Below are 24,677 nucleotides of genomic sequence, written 5' to 3'. Positions count from 1 at the left end.
GAAACACCACCCTCTACCCAACTGGCAAGCCTCATACTGCAGCCACTCAACATCGTTGTTTGAGGTATGATCTCCCTTTAGCCCAGGATGACTGGAAATTCATTATGTAGGCCAGGTTGGCTTCACACCAATGATCCCCCTGCCTCAGTTTACAGGGTACTGAGATTAACGTCTTCTACTTCCACACCCAGCTTTGTCTCCACATCTTTCACTATTATTTCTTTTTTCAAGGTAGGGTCTCACTGTAGTCCAGGCTGACCTGGAATTCACTATGTAGTCTCAGGGTGGCCTTGAACTCATGGCGATCCTCCTACCTCTGCTTCCCAAGTGTTGGGATTAAAGGTGTGCACCACCACACCAGGATATATTATTTTTTTTTGTTTATTTTATTTATTTATTTTTCCAAAGTAGGGTCTCGAACTCACAGTGATCAAACTTCTGCCTCCTGAGTGCTGGGATTAAAGATGAATGCTAGGATTAAAGATGTACATCACCACACACAGCTTAAAAAAAAAATATTTTTAAGAAAGAAAGTTCTAGGAACAAAGGCTCACCTACCTGAGGCTTCCTAATGCATCTGTGAAGTGGGGGTGGAAGAGGGCCAGAGTGTCTAGGAAGGCACCTTTGTCCTCTTCTCTTTGGAATTAGGGTAGGAGGGGGGAAAATAAATAGTATCCTAAACAAGACCCCCAAGTTTGCTATGGAGAAAGACCAGGCCCTTCTCCAGCTGCTTCTCCCGGGCGACTGGATCCTGGAGCTTCTGATTTTTCCGGAATTCCCGGCGGACAGAGGCAAAGTAGAAATCTCTATCAGTGTAGCGGAGCTCTCGGCCCTGGCGCAGCAGAGCCCGGTACAGACTGAGCACAGCCTCTCGGCTCCACGGGGCCATGGGGGACTCACAGGGGCTGGGTGCCACACTCTAAACAGAAGGCAAGACACAGATCCTAAAGTCAGAATTAATGAGAGCACGGCCTCCACAGACACTGTGGATCAGCAGTTTTTGGTCCCAGACCCAGAGACTTCCGTCCACGGTGACTTTCTGGCAGAGCTAGGACTAAATCCCTACCACCAGTTCCCTGTCACAGCTTGAAGCCTGACCACCACTTAGCTACCACATAAATTTGTATAAAGTACTAAATTCAGGTGAGTGTCTGCCTCCTTACTCGCAAAAATAAAGATAACCATGACATTCTAGTAACTACCTCCAACAGAGGGCGATGACCATTTTGAGGAGTGCTTGTGTAAAGCACCTGTAATGGGACTCTACCACAAGGCATGGCCTGGAGTGGTTGAAGATATCCCTTCATATTTGAATCCTGGCATCACTATATATGAACAGTATTACCTTAGGCAGGTTTCTTTCTCTTCTTTTGAAGGTCTTATTTTTATTTATTCATTTATTAGAGACAGAGAGGATGGAAGAGTGAGAATGGGCACATCAGGGCCTCCAGCCACTGCAAATAAACTCCAGATGCCTGCGCCACCATGTGCATCTGGCTTATGTGGGACCTGGAGAATCGAATCTGGGTCCCTAGGCTTCACAGACATGCGCCTTAACCGCTAAGCCATCTCTCCAGCCCTTAGGCAGGTTTCTTAATCTCCCTGTGCCTGCCTCAGTTCCTCATCTATCAAGTGATGATAAACTTGTGTTTTGCCCAAATGGTTGGTCTAAGCATTAAATGAGTAACAGTACGTGACCGGGTATGAAACAACACTCTATGTAGTGAGCACTCCATCAGGGAGAGCTATCAATAAGTCATACTCAGCTATTCCTTAAATGCCACCACTTTGCTTCAGTAGCAAGCCCATACACACGACCATCTGTAAAGTGCTTTGTCCCCATGATTACATTTAAACTATGAGCCTAGGAAGTGGTCGGGGTTCATAGCAAGTGATCTCTCACTGAGGGGCAGCTGTACACCAGTAATGTTGTGCCCATACCACACGTAACTATGCACTGTCACCACTGTCCCCATTTCAAGTGGAGGCAAGGGGGATCCCTGAAGGAAGTTAACTTTCCCTCAGGCCCCAGCCATGTGAAGGGGAAGGCAGCACTCCGGATGCCAACTCGACCTGCCCTGCAATGAAAGTTACCAGGCTTCTGGGGCCTTACAGATATGCAGCACCTCTGGGTGCTCAATAAACTCGCCCATATCGGGGTCTCAAAACTGCTTCTGTGGAAGAGGGACCCTTCCCAATGGCCCTAGGTGGAAGAAATAATCATCCCGTGCATGAGCTGGGTATTTGGCAGAAAAGGATCTGGACTTTGTACCCAAAGTCAGGATCCACAGCCACCGGCCTTGCTAACTTCCTACGTGAGCCTGGATTAAGCATTTGTGCCTGTTCTTTTCTCCTCCGCTGCAGAAGAGTTCATCTAGACCCCTAAGGGCTTCCCGGGACGGAGAGATGCAGACAAATAACGGAGGTGTTCGGTCAGCCGGAAGGCGGCCGTCACGCGGGGGCTCTGAGTACAAGGTCGCTGAGTGACGGGCAGTGTGTCGCGGGGCCCGGGGCGCGGAGGGATCGGGCGGCTGAGACGGGGCAGGGCGGCGGAGAGGCCTCCCGGGCAGAGACGCAGGGCGAGCCCCGCCGACGCAGGCCGGCAGCCGGGGTCCGGCTCGGGTGGGCGGCCTGGGCAGAGGCGCGGTGGATCCCCCGGGCCGCCGGCGACCCTCACTCCCTGGCTCACTCACCCGCGGGGAGCGCTCGCTACCACTCTTCAGGACTCGCCTCTCTTCCCAGTACCTCTCTCGGGGTCACCCATCAACATGGCCCCTTTACTTCCGGGACACGACCTTGCGCACCCGGCCGAGGGCGGAACTGAACAGAGCACGGAGCCGAGCAGAGGCGGAAGGACTTCCGGTCCGCCCGCCCCACCCTCCGCCGAGCTGCGAGAGGCCCCACCCCTCTCAGGGTTCCGCCCCACGCGCCGAGCCGGCCACGCCTCCGCGCGTGACGACGTCACCGCGTCCTGCGGAGGCTCCGCCCCTGAGGCTCGCGGTCCCGCCCTTCGCCGGGCGTGCTGGCGCACTTTATTCCCAGTGCTCGGGAGGCAGAGGTAGGAGGGTTCCCGTGAGTTCGAGGCCACCCTGAGACTACACAGTGCATTCCGGGTCAACCTGGGCTAGAGTGAGACCCTGCCTCAAAAGAAAGAAAAAAAAAGTCCAGGGCCCTGGGCAGTGCGGCCGTTTCTGAGTGGGTCTGATGAAGCTGCAGTGCCCGGTAGGTCCTCCACCTGCTATACCACCCTCTCGCCTGCCAGAGGCGCTGGCTAGACTCTGCCGTGTCTGCGGATCTCGGGCAGGAACCCCCTGAACGATTCTAACGTTAGTACATTTTTTTCCTGTTCAGTCTCATGACCTTCGGAGGTCTTCCAAATCCATGGCTTTTGAGGTAGATTTTTCAACGTGTAGCATAAGCTGGCCTCAAAGTCCCAAGCCTCCCGCATCAGCCTCTTTATCCTAGGATCACAGGCACGTGCCATCACCAACTCAGATCACATTCTCTCTCCAACCCACCCTGGTATTCATCTCAGAGACACTACCTACCCTAACTTTGAAGTCTACCTCAAAATGTACCAGCAGAAGCCGGGCGTGGTGGCGCACACCTTTAATCCCAGCACTCGGGATGCAGAGGTAGGAGGATCGCCGTGAATTCAAAGCCACCCTGAGACTCCATAGTGAATTCCAGGTCAACCTGAGCTAGAGTGAAACCCTACCTCGAGAAAAAGGGAAGAAAATGAACGAGCCTCTCTTCTGGTTTTAAACCTCTGCCTGCCTCTGTTTCCAAGCTAGTGGTGGTTGAGTGCCTGCCTCGATGCTCTATTAGGCAGTCCTTGCATTGTTTGCATTTGGCCCTGGCTTTTTACCACTGCCATGATAGTCCTTGAGTCTCTGTGGTTGGACTAGTTTTGGAGACCAAGTCTCTCTGTAGCCCAGAACTGCCCAGCACTGCCTCGAATTCTAGGCGGGTCCTCCTGCTCCAGCCCGCCCCCCCACACACACACACACTACTGACCTTGCAAGCAAGGTCCACTACATCCTCCCTAACTTTTCATTCGAGTTAATAGTTCTGAGTTTGGGGGCTGGGGAGATGGCTTAGCAGTTAAGGCACTTGCCTGCAAAGCCAAAGGACCTTGGTTGGATTCCTCAGGATCCATGTAAGCCGTATGCACAAGGTGGAGCATGCATCTGGAGTTCTTTTGCAGTGGCTGGAAGCCCTGTCACACCCATTCTCATTCCTCTCTCTCTCTTTTTCTCTCTCATAAATAAATAAATAAGAATAAAATATTAAGAGTCCAGAGTTTTGCAGCACAATTAAATACATTAAAAAGATGACAAGTCAAGCTGTTGCTGTCATTATAGTTAGGGGTCACTTTTAAGGGCTGTAGGGTCATCCTAGGGATCATTTCAGACCCAAAGCACAAAGCTGGCAAGTTTCTTCCATGACTTAAAATACTTTGGAACAGTCCTGTAAAATGGTGACGTTCCTCGGACTGGTCCTTGATCATGGGACTGGATGGAAGCGTCCCCAGCCAGTTACCACTAATGTGTTTGGAAAGCACTTCTGTTGTTTTTGGAGTCTTGCTTTATGTAATCAGCATTGAACAAGTCACCCCTTTCTTCCCCCAAACACAGCCAGCCAGGATTAATTTCATAAATAAGCATTAGATTGCATAACATGTATTGTCCACTGTCTTGGTATATGTTTTTTTTTGTCATTGGTTGGTTGGTTGGTTGGTTTTTTGAGGTAGGGTCTCACTCTAGCCCAGGCTGACCTGGAATTCACTATGTAGTCTCAGGGTGGCCTCATACTTTTGGGAGGTCCTCCTACATCTGCTTCCCAAGTGTGTACTACCACGCCTGGCTGGTATATCTGATTTTAAAACAGCATTTATTCTATACAGAAGCAGCTTTGTCATTTCAGGAACTTTAAGGGCAGGACACACTTTTCTGACCTTATCATACTTGTAACCTGATGTCCTTGTATCCAAATACACCACTAGTCATAATTCTTGGCGTTTAAAGGTATTGAAGATTACAAAAGAAGAGAACAAAAGAAAAGAAAAAAGAAAATGAATAGAGGAAAAGATAAATAAATCGCACTATGGTAATGGCGTGATGGCTCTTAGTCCACTCAATATGAAGCCTAGAACTTGGTTTTTTGTTTGTTTGTTTTTGTTTTGTTTTGTTTCAAGGTAGGGGCTCACTCCAGCCTAGGTTGACCTGGAATTTACTATGTGGTCTCAGGGTGTCCTCAAATTCTCATAGAACCTGCTTTTGCCACTGTGCCTTCTAGAAATAGATAAAGAAAAGTCCCTAGATTTAAGGACAGATCCCTGTAACCGCTCCCAGGGGCTGACTAGGTCAAACCAGGACTGCTTGGCCCTTTGTAGTCAGGACAGCTGCCCTGTGGCACATTCCCTACCTAGCCTTTCTCAGCCGAGGACTGCTGTGATTAGTAAACAGTGTCTAGCAGGAGGGCTAGCTGTCCAGACAGCTGATCCTGCCAGAAATCCTGGCGCTCTGATACGCTGAGGAGCCAGGAGAGGGGATGGAGCGAGGGCAGCTGGTAGACCAGGAGAGCTTGCTTGGTTTACATAGCTCTTGCAAGGCCTGTCTGCTGAGACAGCCTCCCAGGGAAAAGCATTTCAGATGAAGTTCAGGTGGTCCCTTCTGCCTGGATTCTTCTGGAGCAACCGAGGGCCTGGTGGCCAGGTTCTTATCAGGGGAGAGATGTGTGAAAGGTTTAGAGCCAAGGGGTCTGTGAGTTTGGAGCCCAGAGCAGCAGGGATGGCTACTGAGGAACTGAAGAGAGCCTGGGATGAAGCAGGGAGACCCCATAAGAGGTGCAGGAGGCAGAGGATAGGGGTGCCGACCCGGGAGGTGGGGAGACAGTGAAGGGGACAACACAGGGTCAGTGGCTTCGGGTTTCTGCCTGAGCATATGGCCTGTCCCCCTCCTGCTCCATCCTGTTTAGAGACACATTCGAGGTTTTCCAAAGTGCCTCTTTCCAAGGTCTGATGTCCACTCAGTGTGGGAGGGACATAGGGAACCCCAGAAGTCATGGGATCACTAGAAAAGGAAGATCGCAGATGGGGGCCTTAAGAAGGCCTATAACTTAATTGGCATAGTGGATATGAAGGTCAGGACTTTAAGAAACACTTCCCCAGGCCTAGCTTAACTGGAAGCAGGTATGCATAGGTATGCATTTCAACAGGCCCCACACCGCAGCTGCCTTCATGGAGCTCCCACGGTGTCCCAGACCCTGGACTGGGAACTTCAATGTCCTGTGTCCAACCCAGCATCCCCATGTAGAAGGTATCATTAGCCCAGTTTTACTAGAAAAGCAAGACCTAAACAGGCTTGGTCCTTTCTCTGCACTCTGGGCTGGGCTGGGCAGAGGCCAGAGTAAGTCTGTCTTACTCCAAGGTATGTGGCTTCCATTCTTCCAGGCTGTCCTACTTTCTCTCTAAGGAAATAATTGTGTGACCCCAAAAAATAATTGGTCACATTTCTAGCTGGAAGACCAGGTAACCCTCCCTCCTGACCTGCCTTATCCATAGAATATTATTTTTGGTAGAGAAACATAATGGGAGACCCTTGAGGGAGTTCTACTCTTAGAATCAACCCCCCTCCAGAATCATCTGGGGTGTCAGGGTCTTGTATTTGCTTTCAGACGCACAAGGCCCCTATGATAGGGGACTGGCACTAAGACATCATCTGTCACCTACGTGTATCTGTGTATCTGTGATTGCCTTATAGGCCAGAGACCCACAAGGGCCACTGACCAAAACCTCAGGGCTCTGCTGGGTTTCAGGACAAAGGCATTCAAGGATCCCCTGCACTGAGGGCTTTTTGTTTGTTTGTTTTTTTATTTTTGGATTTTTGAGGTAGGGTCTCCCACCAGACCAAGCTGACCCGGAGTTCACTATGTAGTCTCTGGCTGGCCTCGAACTTACAATGATCCTCTGACCTCTGCCTCCCAAATACTAGGATTAAATGTCTGTAGCCAGCCTTTTTTTTTTTTTTTTTTTTTTGAGGTGGGAGTTCAAGGCCAGCCTGGGAACTACAGAGTGAGTTCCAGGTCAGCCTGAGCTACAGCTAGACCCTATCTCAAAAAAACAAAAAAGAGCCGGGCGGGGCAGCACACACCTTTAATCCCAGGCAGAGGTAGGAGGATCGCCATGAGTTCGAGGCCACCCTGAAACTACATAGTAAATTCCAGGTCAGCCTGGGCTAGAGTGAGACCCTACCTCAAAAACAAAGGGGGAGGGGTGGCTGGAGAGATGGCTTACTGATTCAGGTTGTTGCCTGCAAAGCCAAAGGACCCAGATTCGATTCCCCAGGATCCACATAAGTCAAGATGGCAGACTTCTGGAGTTCCTTTGCAATGGTTGAAGGCCCTGGCATGCCCATTCTCTTTCTCTGTTTCTACCTGCCTCTTTCTTTCTCTTGCTCTCTCTCTCTCTAAAATAAATAAAATAGATCTGAGTGTGATGGCTCCCGGGAGGCAGAAGTAGGAGTTCAAGGCCACCCTGAGACTACATAGTGAATTCCAGGTCAACCTGGGCTACAGTAAGATGGTACCTCAAAAAAAATAAAATAAAAATAAGGGCTAGAGAGATGGCTTAGCACTTAAGGCACTTGCCTGCAAAACTAAAGGACCCAGGATTGACTCCCCAGGACCCACATAAGCCAGATGCACAAGGTGGCACATGCATCTGGAGTTTGTTTGCAGTGGCTGTAGGCCCTGGTGCACCCAGTCTCTCTCTCTCCCTGCCTATTTCTGGATCTCTCTCTCAAATAAATAAATAAAAATAAAATATTTCTTTTAATTTTAAATAAAATAAAATTAAAAAGGAGAATGAGACTAGGCATGTCCGAGCCTATTCAGACTCCAGATGCATGTGCCACTTTAGTACATCTGGCTTTATATGGACTCTGGAGATTTGAACCTGGGCTGTCAGGTTTTGCAAGCAAGCTCCTTCAACCACTGAACCATCTCCCCAGCCCCAAAGATTTTTTTTCTTTTGTTTTGTTTTCTCGAAGTAGGGTCTCCCTCTAGCCCATGCTAACCTGAATTCACTCTGTATTCTCAGGGTGGCTGCAAACTCATGGTGATCCTCCTACCTCTGCCTCCTGAGTGCTGGGATTAAAGGCCTGAGCCACCATGCATAACGTTGGCTCAGAACTCGTGATCTTCTTACTTCCACCTCTTTAGTACTACAAATACAGTGTTGGCATGACTGATCTCTGAGTGGCGGGAATAAGATTTGTACTCCCTCCTAGGCCTCCAGACTCTCTGCAGAATAAATGAAGTCACCCTTGACCAGGGCACAGAAAGAGGAAAAGGGGGAGAAGCGCTGGGGACACTGAAATCGAATGCTGAAGAAACAAGACACCAGGAAGGGACAACCAGAAGACAAGGTATCCAGGAGGCTTGGTGACAGAGGGAGACCATGGTCACAAAGGGAGACATGGTCACCAAAGGAAGGAGGGGTGTGATCACAAAGGACTCTGCCCTCCCCTCGGCTCACAGATTCAGTGAGAGATGGAGCAGAAGCTCCCGGGGGCTGGAGAAGGAATGGGAAGTCGAAAGGGAGAGAAGGATTTGGTTGGGAAATGAAAGAACAGTTAGAGAGCCAAGTGTGGTGGCACATACCTTTGACTCCAGCACTGGGGAGGCAGAGATAGGAGGATCGCTGTGAGTTCGAGGCCACCCTGAGACTACATAGTGAATTAGTGAATTCCAGGTCAGCCTGAGCTGGAGTGAAAACTCAAAAAACCAAAAACAAAAAGAAAGAAAGAAAGAAAGAAAGAAAGAAAGAAAGAAAGAAGGAAGGAAGGAAGGAAGAACAGTTAGAGGACTGTGTATGCTGTGCCCTGTTGGTTTGGCTGGAGGTGGCCAGCGCTTAGTCTAGCCTTCTGGAGGAGGGGCAGGGGAGCCAGACTGGGAGGGAAGTTGACAAAGTGGAACAGGGAACCCCAGCAAGATTTCACAGGGGAGCCAGGGGCGGGGTGGGGGGAGAGAGCAGGTAGGTGCCATTTCTCTGCACGTAGCTCACTTCCCATTCAGGCAGGAGCCTGCAGCTTGAACGCCCTGTCCCTTTACTTTGCCCAGTAGGATGTCTTAGGAAATTGAGACCCTCAGTAAATCCTTATTGCCCTGAAATGGTGGGAAATTGCTAGTGGATGACAAGACAGGCTGTTCAATGAAGCCCAGCCTGCTTCTGCACACCCCCCAGGGGATGGCCCAGTCTGATGGAGCGAGGAGGGACTGACCGTGAACGGAGCAGCCCAACTCCGCGGTGTGCCTACCCCTGGAAATCACTGCCACAGAGAGAGCCACCGTCCTCTCTTAGTGGCATCTGTTGTCATGAGACATCGTCAACACCGTATTCACGGGACTAAAACTCAACATCTCTGGGCTGGAGAGAAGGCCCTCCATTGGCCTATGAAATCTCTGCAGCCCACGCTGTGCCCGGGTTAGGAAGGGCAAATGGAAGGTGTGCTGATTCTCTGGACTCTGCCTTGGCTGCTCAGCAAGGCCAGAGCTTGGACTTCTTGGAGATGTGAGCTCTGAACCCAAGTTTCCCTTCCCCAGGTCTCGCCTGTGAGGCTGGGCTCGGGGCCTGGATCTAAGCGGTTGCTGCAAGAATGACCCCCTAAGCTGGGCGAGGTGGCACACGCCTTTAATCCCAGCACTCGGGAGGCAGAGGTAGGAGGATTGCTGTGAGTTCGAGGCCATCCTGAGACTACATAGTGAATTCCAGGTCAGCCGGAACTAGAATGAGACCCTGCCTCAAAAAAAAAAAGAAAAAGAAAAAAGAGAAGAGAGGAGGGAAAAGGAAGGGAGGGGAGGAGAGGAGAGGAAAGGAGAAAGAGAAGAGAAGAGAAAAGAAAAGAAAGACCCCTAGTGGGGGCTGGAGTGATGGCTTGGCGGTGAAGGCGCTTGCCTGCAAAGCCAAAAGACCTCCATTTGACTCCCCCAGGATCCACTTAAGCCAGATGCACAAGATGGCGTCTGGAGTTCATTTGCAGTGGCTGGAGGCCCTAGTGCGCCCATTCTCTCACTTTCGTTCTCTCCCTCTTTCTCAAATATTTTTTTTTAAATTTTTTGTTCATTTATTTGAGAATAACAGACAGAGAGAGAAAGAGGCAGAGAGAGAGAGAGAGAAGGGGTGTGCCAGGGCTTCCAGCCACTGCAAAGGAACTCCAGATGCATACGCCCCTTTGTGCATCTGGCTAACATGGGTCCTGGGAAATCGAGCCTTAAACCGGGGTCCTTAAGCTTCACAGGCAAGCGCTTAACCGCTAAGCCATCTTTCCAGCCCTCAAATAATTTTTTAAAAAGCATTTTTTTAAGTAGAATGGCACTAGTGGGCTTCCTCTTTCCTCCATCCCTACTTGTCCACGCACACATTTGACAGACAAGTTCACACCAGCCAGCCTGAGACTACATGGTGAATTCTAGGCCAGCTTGGGCAAGAGCTCAACCCTACCTTGAAACCTCCCCACAACCCCCCCCAAAAAATCAAAATTCAGATGGGCGTGGTGGCGCACGCCTTTAATCCCAGTACTTGGGAGGTGGAGGTAGGAGGATCACTGTGAGTTTGAGGTCACCCTGAGACTACATAGTGACTTCCAGGTCAGCCTGGGCTTCCCTGCCTCAGAAACAACCAAACCCAAATTCAGTGGTAGAGTGATTGCCTGTATGTATGAGGCTCTGGGTTTCTATTTCCAGTGACAGACAGACACAGATATCCAGGCATGGAGAGGCTCCATACTGAATGTTTGATGGACTAGAGGACAGCCTGACCTTGTCCTGTCCTGTGACCTTCCAGAAGGCTGGTGTGAGGCATGTAGCATACAGCGTCTTAATGAAATGAGAAGGCTGCTTCAGTGTGACAACTGAGCAGAAGCGGTGAATCTCAGCCAGCTTGGGCTGATGACTGGGGGCCACTGATGCCGTGGGGAGGCTTGCCAGAGGAGAAATCCAGGTGGAAGAAGAGCCACTACTCTTGGCTGCATGTGACAGAACCAGTCTTGGAGCGAGTGTGTTGGGTCATTCTGGAAGCAAAGTATCAGGGAAGTCTGGGCATTGGACTGCACTGGACACAGTGCTGGGTTCAAATCCCAGTCCCTCCACCTGTAAGCACTGTTTGCGTGTGGTGATTCACCCTACCAAACAGCTCTTGAGTTACACCAGGAGCTACGTGCCCTCAAATGTGGGCTGACAAACACAAAAACAGGCAGTGATGGGCTGGAGATGTGGCTCAGTTAGTCAAGGGATTGCCCAGCACACAGAAAGCCCTAGATTCTGTCCTCAGCATCACATAAACCACGTGTGGTGATGAATTCCTATAATCCTACAGAATTGGAAGTTCAAGGTCATCCTCAGCTACAGAGACCAGCCTGAACAACAGGAGACCCTGTCTCAAAAGGCAAAGAGACCCAGATAATTGTAAAACCACATGAAAAGGGCGTACTGAGATGTTGAAAGCATCGCTGAAGCCCAGAGCGTCAGTGCCCATAGCCCATGTCTCACAGGCCTCCTGGAAACCTGCCACTGAGTGGGCGGAGCCTTAGAGAGAGAAAGTTACATGCAAAATGATGGTAGGTTATGGGCCAAGAGGATGGTTGGTGTGCAGGAATTCACCATGGGCAGTTTTCATTAGATGACTTGGAATGCCTTGGATAATAAACAGCAGAAAATCTCATACACAGTGTCTTAAGAAAAAGGAAGGTGTGCAAAGTGGCAGTGCCAGTATTAAGGAGCTCGATGCCCCTGCCCTGCTGCTATTGTTTTCCTCAGTGAAAAGAGGGAGCCCACACTGTCAGGTTGGCTTGGAACTTATGATCCTCCAGAGTGCTAGGACTTCAAGTGTGTGCCACCAAGCTCAGTTTCTATATTATTTTATATTTATTTATTTAGTTCATTATTTTGTGGGTTTTCGAGGTAGGGTCTCTCTCTAGCCCAGGCCGACCTGGAATTCACTATGTAGTCCCAAGGTGGCCTTGAACTCATGGCAATCCTCTTAACCTCTGCTTCCAAAGTGCTGAGATTTAAAACATGCACCACCATGTCTGGCTCTCTTTTTTTTTTTTTTTTTTGCATATTTTATTTTTATTTATTTGACAGAAAGAGGGAGAGAAAGAGAATGGATGTACTAGGGCCTCCAGCCACTGTAAACGAACTCCAGATGCATGCTCCACCTTGTGCATCTGGCTAACGTGGGTCCTGGGGAATTGAACCTGGTTCCTTTGGCTTTGCAGGCTAGCGCCTAACCGCTAAGCCATCTGTGGTGTTTTAATTCAGTGTCCCCCATAAACTTAGGTGTTCTGAATGCTAGGTTCCCAGCTGATGGAGATTTGGAATTAATGCCTCCTGGAGGGAGTGTATTGTTGGGGGCAGGCTTATGGGTGTTATAGCCAGTTTCCCCTTGCCAGTGTTTGGCACACTCTCCTGTTGCTATTGTCCACCTTATGTTGGTCAGGGGGTGATGTTCACCCTCTGTTCATACCATCATTTTCCCCTGCCCTTATGGAGCATCCCCTCAAGGCTATAAGCCAAAATAAACCTCTTTTTCCCATAAGCTGCTCTTGGTTGGGTGATTTCTACCAGCAACGCAAACCTGACTGCAACACCATCTCTTGAGTCCTTTTCTCTCTTTTTTTTTTTCTTGCTCTTTATTTTAACTGACAAATAATTACAAAAATGTGATATTTCATTTTATGCATAAAATGTGTAATAATCAGAGCCAGTATTTGGCACCTCCAACATTTATCATTTCTTTTTTTTTTTTTTTGGTTTTTCGAGGTAGGGTCTCACTCTGGTCCAGGCTGACCTGGAATTCACTCTGTAGTCTCAGGGTGGCCTCAAACTCTCAGCAATCCTCCTACCTCTGCCTCCCGAGTGCTGGGATTAAAGGCATGTGCCACCACACCCGGCACTTCTTTGCTTTTTTTAAAGACTGAAGACCTGGCTCTAGCCAGCAGAAAGGACTTCGAATGTTACTAACACAAAGAAATGATAAATGCGGGCCAGGCATGGTGGCACACGCCTTTAATCCCAGCACTCGGGAGGCAGAGGTAGGAGGATTGCTGAGAGTTTGAGGCCACCCTGAGACTACAGAGTGAATTCCAGGTCAGCCTGGACCAGAGTGAGACCCTACCTCGAAAAACCAAAAAAAAAAAAAAAAAAAAAAAAACAAGAAGAAGAAGAAAAGAGGATGCCGGGTATGGTGGTACACACACATTCTCTCTCTTTCTCTCTAATAAATAAAATAGTTTTAAAAATATTTTTTATTTATTTCAAAGATCCCCATTATTGAAGGGGTGCATGGGAGAAAATGAGGCTAGAAAGACAACCAGGAAGCCATCGAAGAAGAAAGAGGAAGAAAAGAGCCCTGAGACACTTGAGTCACAGAGGCTGAAGGAAGAAGTCTCGGGAAGAGACGCGTGACCCATGGGTGATGTGTGCCACATCAAAGGAATTGGAGGGTGAGGACAGGGTCAAGGTATGTATGAAACTCTCAACAATCCCTAGACCCTGCAGCAAACTCTGAGTGTCCTTTCTAACCACCTCCTGAGGTCACTGCTACGAAAACCCTATTTTACAGATAAAGACCTGGGAGAGGAGACTGGACCGCTGAGCTATCTCTCCAGCTCCATTATTATTTTATTTTATTTATTTTAATTTTATTTTATATTTTATTTTATTTATTTATTTATTTATTTGGTTTTGGAAGTAGGGTCTCACTCTGGATCAGGCTGACCTGGAATTAACTTGTAGTCTCAGGGTGATCTCGAACTCACTGCGATCCTCCTACCTCTGCCTCCCGAGTGCTGGGATTAAAGGTGTATGCAACCATGCCTAGCTTCCATAATTTTTTTAATACATGTGCATGTGTCTGTATACATGTTTGTATATGTGGATGTGCAAGTGTATGCCAGGGAACAACCTCATGTGTTATCCTCAAGTACACCTTTTTACAAATTTATTTTATTGTTAAATTTATACATGTAGACAATGTATTTTGGCCATAGTGACCCCTATTGTCCTTTCCTACTCCTGCTAATCCCCTTCTTCTTCCCAGCTAGTCCCACCCCTACTTTGATTTTTTTTTTAAATTTTAAATGGATCAAAAAAAATTTTTTAGCCACGTGTGGTGGCGCACACCTTTAATCCCAGCACTTGGGAGGCAGAGGTAGGAGGATCACCATGAGTTCGAGGCCACCCCGAGACGACATAGTGAATTCCAGGTCAGCCTGGGCTTGAGAGAGACCCTACCTCGAAAAAACAAAAAGAAAAATTATTTTTATTTATTTATTTGAGAGCGACAGACAGACAGAGAATGGGTGCATCCGGGCCTCCAGCCCCTTCCAAGGAACTCCAGACACATGCGCTGCTTTGTGCATCTGGCTAACATGGGAATCAAGCTTTGAACAGGGGTCCTTAGGCTTCACAGACAAGCGCTTAACTGCTAAGCCATCTCTCCAGCCCTGATGTGTTTTTAATGACACCCCCCCCCCCGAGTTCTATTAGGACTGCCTGAGTAAGCATGGGTAGAGGGTTATTTGCTGTGGCATGGGCAATTTATCAATGGCTACACCCCTTTGAAAAGTGTCTAAGCCAGGTATAGTGGTGCACACCTTTAATCTGAGCACTTGGAAGACAATGGTAGGAGGATCACCGTGCGTTTGAGGCCACCCTGAGACTACATCAGCCTGGGCTACAGTGAGACCCTACCTCAAAATCAAAAAAAAAAAAAAAGGGGGGTGGAGAGATGGCGTAGTGTTTAAGTGCTTTTCTGTAAAGCCTAAGGACCCCGGTTCGAGGCTCAATTCCCTAGGACCCACATTAGCCAGATGCACAAGGGGGTGCACGCATCTGGAGTTCGTTTGCAGTGGCTGGAGGCCCTGGCACGTCCATTCTCTCTCTCTCTCTCTCTCTCTCTGCCTTTCTTTCTGTGTCTGTTGCACTCAAATAAATAAAAATAAACAAGAGCCGGGCGTGGTGGCGCACGCCTTTAATCCCAGCACTCGGTAGGCAAAGGTAGGAGGATCACCGAGAGTTCGAGGCCACCCTGAGACTACATAGTGAATTCCAGGTCAGCCTGAGCCAGAGTGAGACCCTACCTCAAAAAAAAAAAAAAAAAGAAAAAGAAAAAGAAAAAAAAATAAGAAAAAATTTTTAGCTTTTTTTTTAAATTATTTATTTATTTATTTGAGAGCCACAGACACAGAGAGAAAGACAGATAGAGGGAGAGAGAGAGAATGGGCGCACCAGGGCTTCCAGCCTCTCTGCAAACAAACTCCAGACGCGTGCACCCCCTTGTGCATCTGGCTAACATGGGACCTGGGGAACCGAGCCTCGAACTGGGGTCCCTAGGCTTCACAGGCAAGCGCTTAACCGCTCAGCCATCTCTCCAGCCCCAAGAAAAAATTTTTAAATGTCTCCCCCCTTTTTGAGCAACCATTAGCTGCTACTAGCTGTCCAAGAAGGGGTGGTCCTCACTTCCATTTTCCCTATCCATGAAGAATGGTGAGGGGAGCTGGAGAGATGGCTTAGCGGTTAAGCACTTGCCTGTGAAGCCTAAGGACCCCAGTTCAAGGCTTGATTCCCCAGGACCCACGTTAGCCAGATGCACAGGGGGTGCATGCGTCTGGAGTTTGCAGTGGCTGGAGGCCCTGGCGCGCCCATTTTCTCTCTCTCTATCTGCCTTTCTCTCTCTCTGTCATTCTCAAATAAATAAGTAAAATTAAACAAAAAATTTTTAAAAAAGAATGGTAAGGGGCCCAATCATATGGCGTTTGCCATGTCATGTCTGGAAGACAGTGTTCCACAGCATTCCTTCCTTATATTTTCTTTCCACTCCCTTTCCACAACATTCCCTGAGCCTTGTTATCCCACTACTTATTTATTATTTTTTGAGGTAGGGTCTCACTGTAGCCCAGGCTGACCTGGAATTCACTATGTAGTCTAAGGGTGGCCTCGAACTCATGGAGATCCTACTACCACTGCCTCCCAAGTACTGGGATTAAAGAGTGTGCCACCACACCTGGAAATATTTTAAAAATATATTTTGGGGGGGCTTGGGGGACTGGAGAGATAGCTTGGCAGTTAAGACAGTTACCTGCAAAGCCAGCTGCACATGGTGGAGCATGCGTCTGGAGTTTGTTTGTGGTAGCTAGAGGCCCTGGAGTGCCCATATTCTCTTCCCACTCGCCCTTTCTCTCTTCCTCTCTCTCAAATAAATAAATAAAATTTTCAAAAGAAGTTTATTTATATATTTGCAAGGAGAAAGAGAAAACAGATATATATATATATTTTATTTACTTATTTGAGAGGGAGAAAGAAGCAGAGGAAGAGAGGCAGGGGGAGAAAATGGGCGCGCCAGGGCCTCCAGCCACTGCAAACGAACTCCAGACACATGTGCCACCTTGTGCATCTGGCTTACATGGGCCCTGGGAAATTGAGCCGTGAACAAAGGTCCTTAGGCTTCATAGGCAAGTGCTTAACCGCTAAGCCATCTCTCCAGCCCTGCCAGTGGCGTTTTAATGGTAGATGTTGACAGTTGTCACTGATGTTGTCCCCTGCTCTCCCCTCCAAAAGAATGTTTGCTGACGTCATTCCTCCCCTGTGCTTACTAAAGCACCACATGGGCCATATTTAGAGGCCAGAGACATCTGGAAAAGGACACCCCCCCCCAGGGTAGGGAGGCCTGTGGATGTCCCCACACCCACCCACGTGGCCAGTGAGCGTGCTCAGACACAGCACGACTCGTTCCCTGCGCTGTGACACTGCTGAGTCCGCTCTCTCCATTCCGAGCCGGTGCTTGGCTGTGTTCTCAAAGATGGTGAGCCCCTGGGGAGCACAGCAGACCCCCCTGTGTCCTCTGACCTGGCTGGAAGCTGGAGCTCTGTCATGGCGCCGTCCTCTCCTTTGCCCCTTCCCCGCGGTCCTCCTCGGAGCACATGGTCATGGATGAAGGGAGCACGCAGCTCTTCAGTGGCATCAGCCTCTGGCCATAGGTGAACTTGGAGCTGCCATGCTGTGTGACAATGCCAAAGGCAGGGTGAGGTGCCTGCACCTCACTTGTCACATCCACCAAATGAGAACGATGGGGAGGGAGATCTTTCAGACCATATCTGCCAGGAAGTGAGCCCTTCGTGAGCAATCTCTGTAAATATTGACGATGGCCATGTGGATTCACCCTAACCATAAACGTGTTGCAGAGTAAGTCAACATCGCCCTCTTCTGGCCAGATTGGGATATCTACATCTGACCTTCCTCACTCTGCGGAATCCCCCTGACGCCATCCCATCCCAAAGACCTTTCTTGGGCTTTTGGAGTTTAACCAAGTGGGGCAGATGGTTCCGACCTCAGGCACAGGGCTGTCCCTCCTCCTCCGGCCTCTGGTTCTGCCTCTGGTTCTGCCGTGTGGTCTGACGCAGAGGTAGCACAGCTGCCCCACAGTGGACGTTTCTGCTAGACGCCAGCTCCCATGCAGGGAGGAGAGAACCCGCACTTTCCCAGACTTTGGGAGCTGGTCCACCACAAGTCCAAGGCCGGTACCAAGGGAAGGAGATGTTGCTCCAGGAGGGGAGGCCACTGTCCCTCCCCAGAAGGCTGGAGGAACAAACACCCATGTGACCCTGATAGAGGCATTTAGAACCCCTGGGGAGATGGCTCTGTGGACCTTGCTGCTCAAGCTGCAGTGCCAGGAGTCAGACCTCCTCCCCGGGCTCCACATGAAAGTTAGGGTTAGGTTTCTGTATCACAGCACACTGGTGGTGAGAAAGGGAGGTGCAGACAGAGGTTCCCAGAAGCTCATGAATGGGCTAGACTGGGGAACGCAGCAGTGAGTGACAGTCTCTGTCAAAACGATTTCTTCTGCCCGACCTCCGCCCTCCATATGCACATCATGGTATGCACGTGCCTGCACCGGCACCTATGGACACTCAAACACATGAACACACACGTGCCCAGGAGCCTTGACAGGTGGGAGGGGGAAATCAGAGGCAGGAGCCCTTCATTTGACCCGCAGAGTAGAACTGGAGGAGGCACGACCAGAGACTCCGCCCAAAGTTGCCACCAGTTCGAGGACACAGGCTCCTGTGTTCTTCCTCCTGTGGACAGACGCCCAGCAACCCAGGTGAGAGGTGACTGTATCCTTAGGTGAAGGAGCTGGGTACAGCATCTTCCCCTTTCTCCCCATGCCATCTGGTCAGACCAAAGTCACCCGTGCCCACCCCCGCTGCCCTGGGACACTCAGAAACTGGCCACACACACACACAGCCTCCAGACTTTGCAGCTGTTTTTATTATTAATATTATTTTCTCCTTTAAGCATCCCTTTAAGGGTGAAATGAAATTCAACCATTTACAGAGAAAATGATTTCAGAATGTACATATTGATTTTCCTTTACAAAAAAAATAATACTATTATTATTGGTGTCCTTAAATTATACATTTCCCAGGACCCTGCCTTCTGCCTGAAGGAAGCCTGTCTCTCCATCTCCTGGATCTCACCATTGCCCCCAAAGCTTCGTCATGCCCATTCCTGGAACAGACATAAGCCCAGAGTGGACGAGGTTAGTGGACCCCTGGTGCAGAGAGGCCTCCTTGGGTCCAGAGATCACAGGCCAGGGTTTCCCAGGGGCTGTGCCTGCATTCACATTCATCTTGGTTTCCCTTCATAAGGGGGTAGTGGTCCTGGGTTCTCCTGCCCCTTCCCCCCAAATTCCCAGTGTATGCTGTGGTTATATGTGAAACTCTCTGACTCCAACCCTAGCCCCCACCCCTCACAGCAGGCCTCTCAGCCCATGGCCAAGCCTCCTCCTGCCCAGCTGTGATCATGACCAGTTGCTCCCACGGGTCTGAGGGGGGAGGCAGCCCCAGCAGGTCTGCACTCTCCCCTTGTCCTTCTCCTACCTGTATGGGTCAACTGTGGACATGGACTCTGGGGTCTGGGGAGGGGCATCCCTGAAGCAGCCGAGGGCTCTAGGGGCACGGGTGAGGATGGAATCCGGGACAGAGACATGACCCAGGAGCCCTGAGACAGCCTGTCATGGAATGAGTAGAGGCAGCTAAAGGAAACTTCCCCAGCTCAGACCCACCCGGAGTCACAGAGACATTATGAATCCTGGAGCCAGCCCTCAGCCCCAAGAGGAACCAGAGAGGAATGTTACTGTGAAGGGGAGGGGAGGCTTCATGGGAGAGGGGTCACAGAGCCCCCCCCATCATCCTGCTTCATGCCTGCCCCATCAAAACCGCTCCCCACATTATGCCCCCCCCAGACACCCACCCCCAGACAGAGCTACAGCAAAGGAGACACTCAGGAAGCCCCCATATGAGATCCATCCAGGAAGTGAGTGGCTAATGGAGAATGTGGTGGGCCCGGATAGGGTGAGGGGTGGGGGCCTCTCAGCTGCATAGCTCTCTGGCAGGGAGGATTCTCATTCCTCGCACTGAAAGACACACAGACAGACCGACCCTACACACCCCCTTCAGCCTTGCTTTTGAGGCTCCCCGAGGGGAGCCACAGGAGGTGCGGGAAGAGGACACCCGGGGCCTGGGTTCCCACACTCACACGCGAGCGTCTCTGTACAGGGACACATGGAAACAGACATGTACAAATACACACCCAGCATGCACCCATGCCCATAAATATACACACACGCACAAACACGGACCATTCCACAGGTAGCCCTGCATACTGGCATGGGGGGCCGTCTGAGAAGCCATGGAGAGGGGCACTCACTCTTCTCACAGCCCCAGGCAGGCAGGGAGAGCAGTCAGCTCATTTAGGGAGCTCTGAACAAGAGCAGGATCCCATAAAGCAGTCATTTGCACCCCTCCCCAGGTGCTGGTGGTTCCTCACAGCCATCCTTCAGTAATAAAGAGAAATCCCATGTCGAGGCAGGTAGCCCAGCTGGAGACTACATTTCCCAAGTTTCCTTTTAGCCTTGCTGCTACACCCTGACCACCGAGATGCCTTCAGAAGTGACTGCCATTTCTGGCTCATGCCCTTCACAAGGAAGGATGCTTCTCCTTGTCTTCCCGTGCTTTGTGGAGGCACATGTGCATGTGTGTGCATGTGTGTGTTCTCAAGTGAGCTGGAGCAGTCACTATCCAGAACTGAAAGGAGTGTAGCTCTTGGCCATCTCCCTCTGGAAAACTTAACTTAGAAACATACTTGTCTAGTTAAACCACCGTTTGCTAGGACCTCTTACAACAGCTTAGAATTTGCTCCAACAAATCCATCTTTTGCCCCTGCAAGGCAAACAGAGGAAGGGGTTCACATACAACTAACCTTAATGTCCCTTCTTCCGCCCAATCAAGTATTGTGCCTCTGCCCCCTTCCTGGCCCCTAGAAAGGACACAAGAATGATTCCACCTGGGACGGCGGATGCTCGAAGTGAAGGGGAGGGGGAGAAGGAAGGTTGTTGGGGTCTTATGTTAGTCTCTTCCTCGTCCAGGGCCCGCCTTGCTATGCAGACTATCCAAGCAACCCCCAGCTCTGTCCTACCCTGAGAACGGGACTCCTGGAGTCCTCGCAAGCAGCTGAGCCCACGGGACAGCAACAGAAAAAGAAGGCCATCAAGGCCGGATTTAGAAGCGAAAGTCTCCTCCAGGTTCCCCCGGCCCAGACATGTCAGCTTGCAGGGGCACCGACAGCCTCAGGCATCGTCCTTCCCAGCTGGCAGTGCCTCGACCCTTTGGCTCAGCACTTTTGAGGACAATGGGAAGTATCCCCGATTTCCTCGCAGCTGGGTGCTATCTTCCACTGCTTCTCTCTCAGCCTCTTGGCTAACTAAGGATCAGGTGTGGATGCAGTTTCCAGTACCTCCATGCTAAGTGTCCCTTCTCACTGCTGGCATGGCACGCCCACCCTTTGCCACTGCAGTCCCAACTCCTGGGGATGCCAAAGGTGGCCTTCCTTCAACGAGGCACAGCCCCACTCGGCTCTTTGCACCCTTCCCTGCCCCCAGAAACCCTCAACTGTTCATCAGCAGTACCTCCTGGCCGCAGGGCACTCTATTCAGGGGCCAAAGGGCTGCATAGATGTCTGCGCTCGTTCCCCCTCTCCCGACAAGAGGTTTATAAAATTTCTTTTTATTTTCTCTTATTGTTACTATTATTATTATTATTTTATCCTTTTTGAGCTGAAAGACCTGATCCTGGATTTGCAAGGGCTTGAGTGGTGACGGATTCCCACTCAGCCGCTTCAGGTCCTCCTAAGAGCCACCCTGCCATAATGCTGGCAATGGCCATCACTCCACCCTGCCTTGACCCTGCGAGATGACCTAACACTTGCTATTCCTCCACCACCTCCAGTTTGCCCCTGGCGGCGAGCGGCCTTCCGGCTGGGCTCGGGTTCCGCTGCCAGCCCTCGGCCGTGCTCTTGGGCTCCTGGTAGGGGTTGTCCAGCAGGTAACGGAACCTGTCGTAGTTCTTGAGCAGGTACTTGGGGGCGTACATGTGCTCGCCGGGGTCGGCGGGCGGGTACTCCTGCTGCGTGCCGTCGAACCAGCCCCCGGTGCGGATCAAGCTGCGGATGTAATTGAGGTCCCTCTTGTCCTCGTAGTCGCCCCAGCGAGGGAAGTCGCCGTTCTGGGCGGACACGAGCTTGAAGTAGATCCCCTCGGGCGTGAAGCACCAGGAGCAGTGCCAGCCGGCGAAGTGCAGGGGGCTGCCGAGCGACCACTGCACCAGGATGTGCCCGGTGCGGTTCTCGTACTGGCGGAAGCCGGGCATGGTGTAGTACTGGCGGCGGCGCAGGCGGATGCCGTCCAGCCCGTACACGGCCTGCAGCATGTCCACCGTGCAGCCGGACACCACCTCCAGCGTGCCGGGCTGCTTCCAGAAGAAGCCGTAGAGCGACTTGCGCATGTGGAAGGCGAAGGGCTCCGTCCAGCCGTCGTAGAGCTTCAGGAAGAGCACGCCGTCGCGCGCCGGGATCTCGTCGGCGTCGTCGATGATGAAGACGTCGTCGGGGCGCAGGTTGCGCAGCCGCGAGACGCCGTCCTGCGTGAGGAAGGTGCGCAGGTAGTCGTCGGCGATCCAGCCGTCCTGCCGGCCGCCCGGCGGGAAGTGGTCCAGGAAGACGTAGAGCACCTTGTGGCGGATGTACTCGAAGGTGCCGTTGGTCAGCATCTCGCGGAACTTGAGCGGCCGCGGCTCGCCGTACGCCGTGAAGTTGGACTCGCACACCACGAACGCGTCCACCACGTCGCCCAGCTCGTGGAAGCGCACGTCCAGCAGGTCGAACTCGTGGTTGATGTTGATGGCGTTGATGACGCGCCGCGGCACCTCCCTGGGCACCAGGCGCTCCTTGGTGGGCAGGTTGGAGTATTGCACCACGGTGGGCACGCCGCAGCTCGGCCCGTGCCAGCCCGGCAGGCACACGCACTCCACCCACTTGCGCCGCTTGCCCCGGACGCCGCCGCCGCCGCCGCCCCCCGCGCGCTCCCGGGTGCTCAGCACGTGCCGCGGGGGCCGCCGCGCGGGACCCCGGGCCGAGGAACCCTCCGCCGCCACCGCCGCCGCCGCCGCGTCGGCCTTCTCCTCCGGCCTGCCCGACGGTGGCTTCTCCAGCATCTTGGTGCCCGGTTTGAAGCAGACGCCCCCGGCTTTGGTGCGCACGAAGTACTCGGCGGTGTCCTCGGGCAGCACGAAGTCGGCGCGGTGCAGCTCCTCGGCGGCCTTGCTGGGCGGCAGGGGCTGCAGCAGCGGCGAGTGGGAGTAGAGCGGGGTGCGCAGCAGGTCGGGGCCGCCCGGCTCCGGGCTGGCCTGCGGCGTGACGGGTGCATTGTTCCAGAAGAAGCTGGAGACCAGGTTGGGGCTGAGGGAGGCAAGTTCTCGGGGGAAGGTGACGTAGGACAGGGTCTTAAAGAAGTGCAGGAAGGAGATGAGGCACAGGCCGGCCATACAGAACATGAGAAAGAGCTTGTAGCGTCTCATCTTCATCCTGCGGAAAGGGAGAGCGCGAGAGGTTAGGGGCTGCCCGGGTGCAGAAAGGGTACTGCTACCCACGGGAATATCAGGCACAGTCCGCTACCCGAGGGTTCCCCTCGCTGCACCAGGTGTCCTGGAAGCCCTAGAATAAAAAAAATAAAAACTTGCCCCAGGGCTCTCAGGGCCTACCTCAGTCTCCCCGACCACACGGCTCCTGGGCAACCTTCACCTCCACCTGGTGACCCCATCCTGGTTATCAGCAGAGCTAGGCTTGGCGCAGGGAACAAAATAAAAGCCAAGCAAAAGCCCTCGCCTGGAAGGTGATGAGCTCCAAGGCTAATGTAGGCTGCCACAGGGTCCTGTCCTGGCACCACCTTTCTTTTCTTTCTTTCTTTCTTTTTTTTTTTTTTTTTTTTTTTGAGAGTGACAGACACAGAGAGAAAGGCAGATAGAGGGAGAGAGAGAGAATGGGCGCGCCAGGGCTTCCAGCCTCTGCAAACGAACTCCAGACGCGTGCGCCCCCTTGTGCATCTGGCTAACGTGGGACCTGGGGAACTGAGCCTCAAACCAGGGTCCTTTGGCTTCACAGGCAAGCGCTTAACCGCTAAACCATCTCTCCAGCCCCCTTTTCTTTCTTTTTTAAAAAAATATATTTTATTCATTTTTTATTTGAGGGGCAGAGATAGAAATAAGCAGGTAGAAAGAGGGAGAGAGAGACAATGGGCACACCAGGGCTTCTAGCCACTGCAAACAAACTCCAGACACATGTGCCGCCTTGTGCATCTGGCTTACGTGGGTCCTGGGGAATTGAACCTAAGGCCCTTTGGCTTTTCATGCAAGTGCCTTAACCGCTAAGCCATCCCTCCAGCCCTCTGTGTCTGTGTGTGTGTGTGTGAACACAAAAGCCTTTTCAGTACTTTTTCACTGGGAAAAAAAAAAAGACAAGATTTCACTGTAGCCCTGGCTGGCCTGGAACTCACTATAGCCTAGGTTGGCCTCAAACTCATGTTACTTCTGCCTCAGTCTCCCAGTGCTGGGATTACACGCATGGGCAACCAAGCCCCAGCAATTCTAACCTTTTATAAATGAATCACAGTTCCTGTTCACTGTGCTGCACTGATCCCCAGGCATAACCAATTGGAGGTGTGCCGCTGGTTTGACCTGCAAGTTTTCTGCGTAATTTTCACCGATGTTATCACGTGAAACACAAAGTTCAAGTTGTTCTCCTCAGTCAATGACAGATCTAAAAGATTTTCCTGTTAGTGGAGATAGATCTCCAATTTTATTTTAAGCACCACATAATACACTCAGGATACTTCGGGTAAATTACCTGTATTCATGAGTAATGTGTGAACTAAATTTAAAAAAAAAATTCTTTTGGTTTTTGAGGTAGGAGGGGTCACGCTAGCCCAGGCTGACCTGGAATTCACTATGTAGTCTCAGGGTGGCCTCGAACTCACAGCAGTCCTCCTACTCCTACCCCCCAAGTGCTGGTATTAAAGGCTAAATAAATTTTTATTTACTTGCAGGCAGAGACAGACTGAGCGCACCAGGGCCTCTAGCCACTGCAGATGAACTCCAGATACATGCAACACTTTGCACATCTGGCTTTACGTGGGTACTGGGGAACTGAACCTAGATCATTAGGCTTTGCAGGCAAGCACCTTAACTGTAGAGCCATGTACCCAGCCCCCATTTGTACAGTTCAAT

The 24,677-nt window shown here is 51.2% G+C and overlaps 2 protein-coding genes across 4 annotated transcripts in view; both read right to left on the bottom strand.

Moving 5' to 3' along the window:
• Positions 1-676: 676 nt before the first annotated feature.
• On the bottom strand, positions 677-2,859 carry LOC123461579 (MIEF1 upstream open reading frame protein). Its single transcript, XM_045152575.1, has 2 exons — positions 2,694-2,859; positions 677-919 (listed from the first exon to the last, which is right to left on the bottom strand). The coding sequence occupies exon 2, from the start codon at positions 887-889 to the stop codon at positions 677-679; it is 213 nt and encodes a 70-aa protein (XP_045008510.1). The 5' UTR covers positions 890-919; positions 2,694-2,859.
• Positions 2,860-18,310: 15,451 nt separating this feature from the next.
• The window catches only part of Mgat3 (beta-1,4-mannosyl-glycoprotein 4-beta-N-acetylglucosaminyltransferase), a 39,510-nt gene continuing 33,143 nt past the window's right edge, over positions 18,311-24,677 (bottom strand). For all 3 annotated transcript variants that reach the window (XM_045153314.1, XM_045153313.1, XM_045153315.1), the window contains exon 2: positions 18,311-22,980. In XM_045153314.1, coding sequence (XP_045009249.1) covers positions 21,327-22,979 — 1,653 coding nt within the window. In that variant the 5' untranslated portion in view covers position 22,980 and the 3' untranslated portion in view covers positions 18,311-21,326. The remainder of the gene's footprint in view (positions 22,981-24,677) is intronic.

This window comes from Jaculus jaculus, chromosome 6, assembly GCF_020740685.1.
Source record: "Jaculus jaculus isolate mJacJac1 chromosome 6, mJacJac1.mat.Y.cur, whole genome shotgun sequence".
Taxonomy (NCBI): domain Eukaryota; kingdom Metazoa; phylum Chordata; class Mammalia; order Rodentia; family Dipodidae; genus Jaculus; species Jaculus jaculus.
The sequence above is the reverse complement of the archived record's forward strand: the minus strand, read 5'-3'. Positions and strand labels throughout refer to the sequence as shown.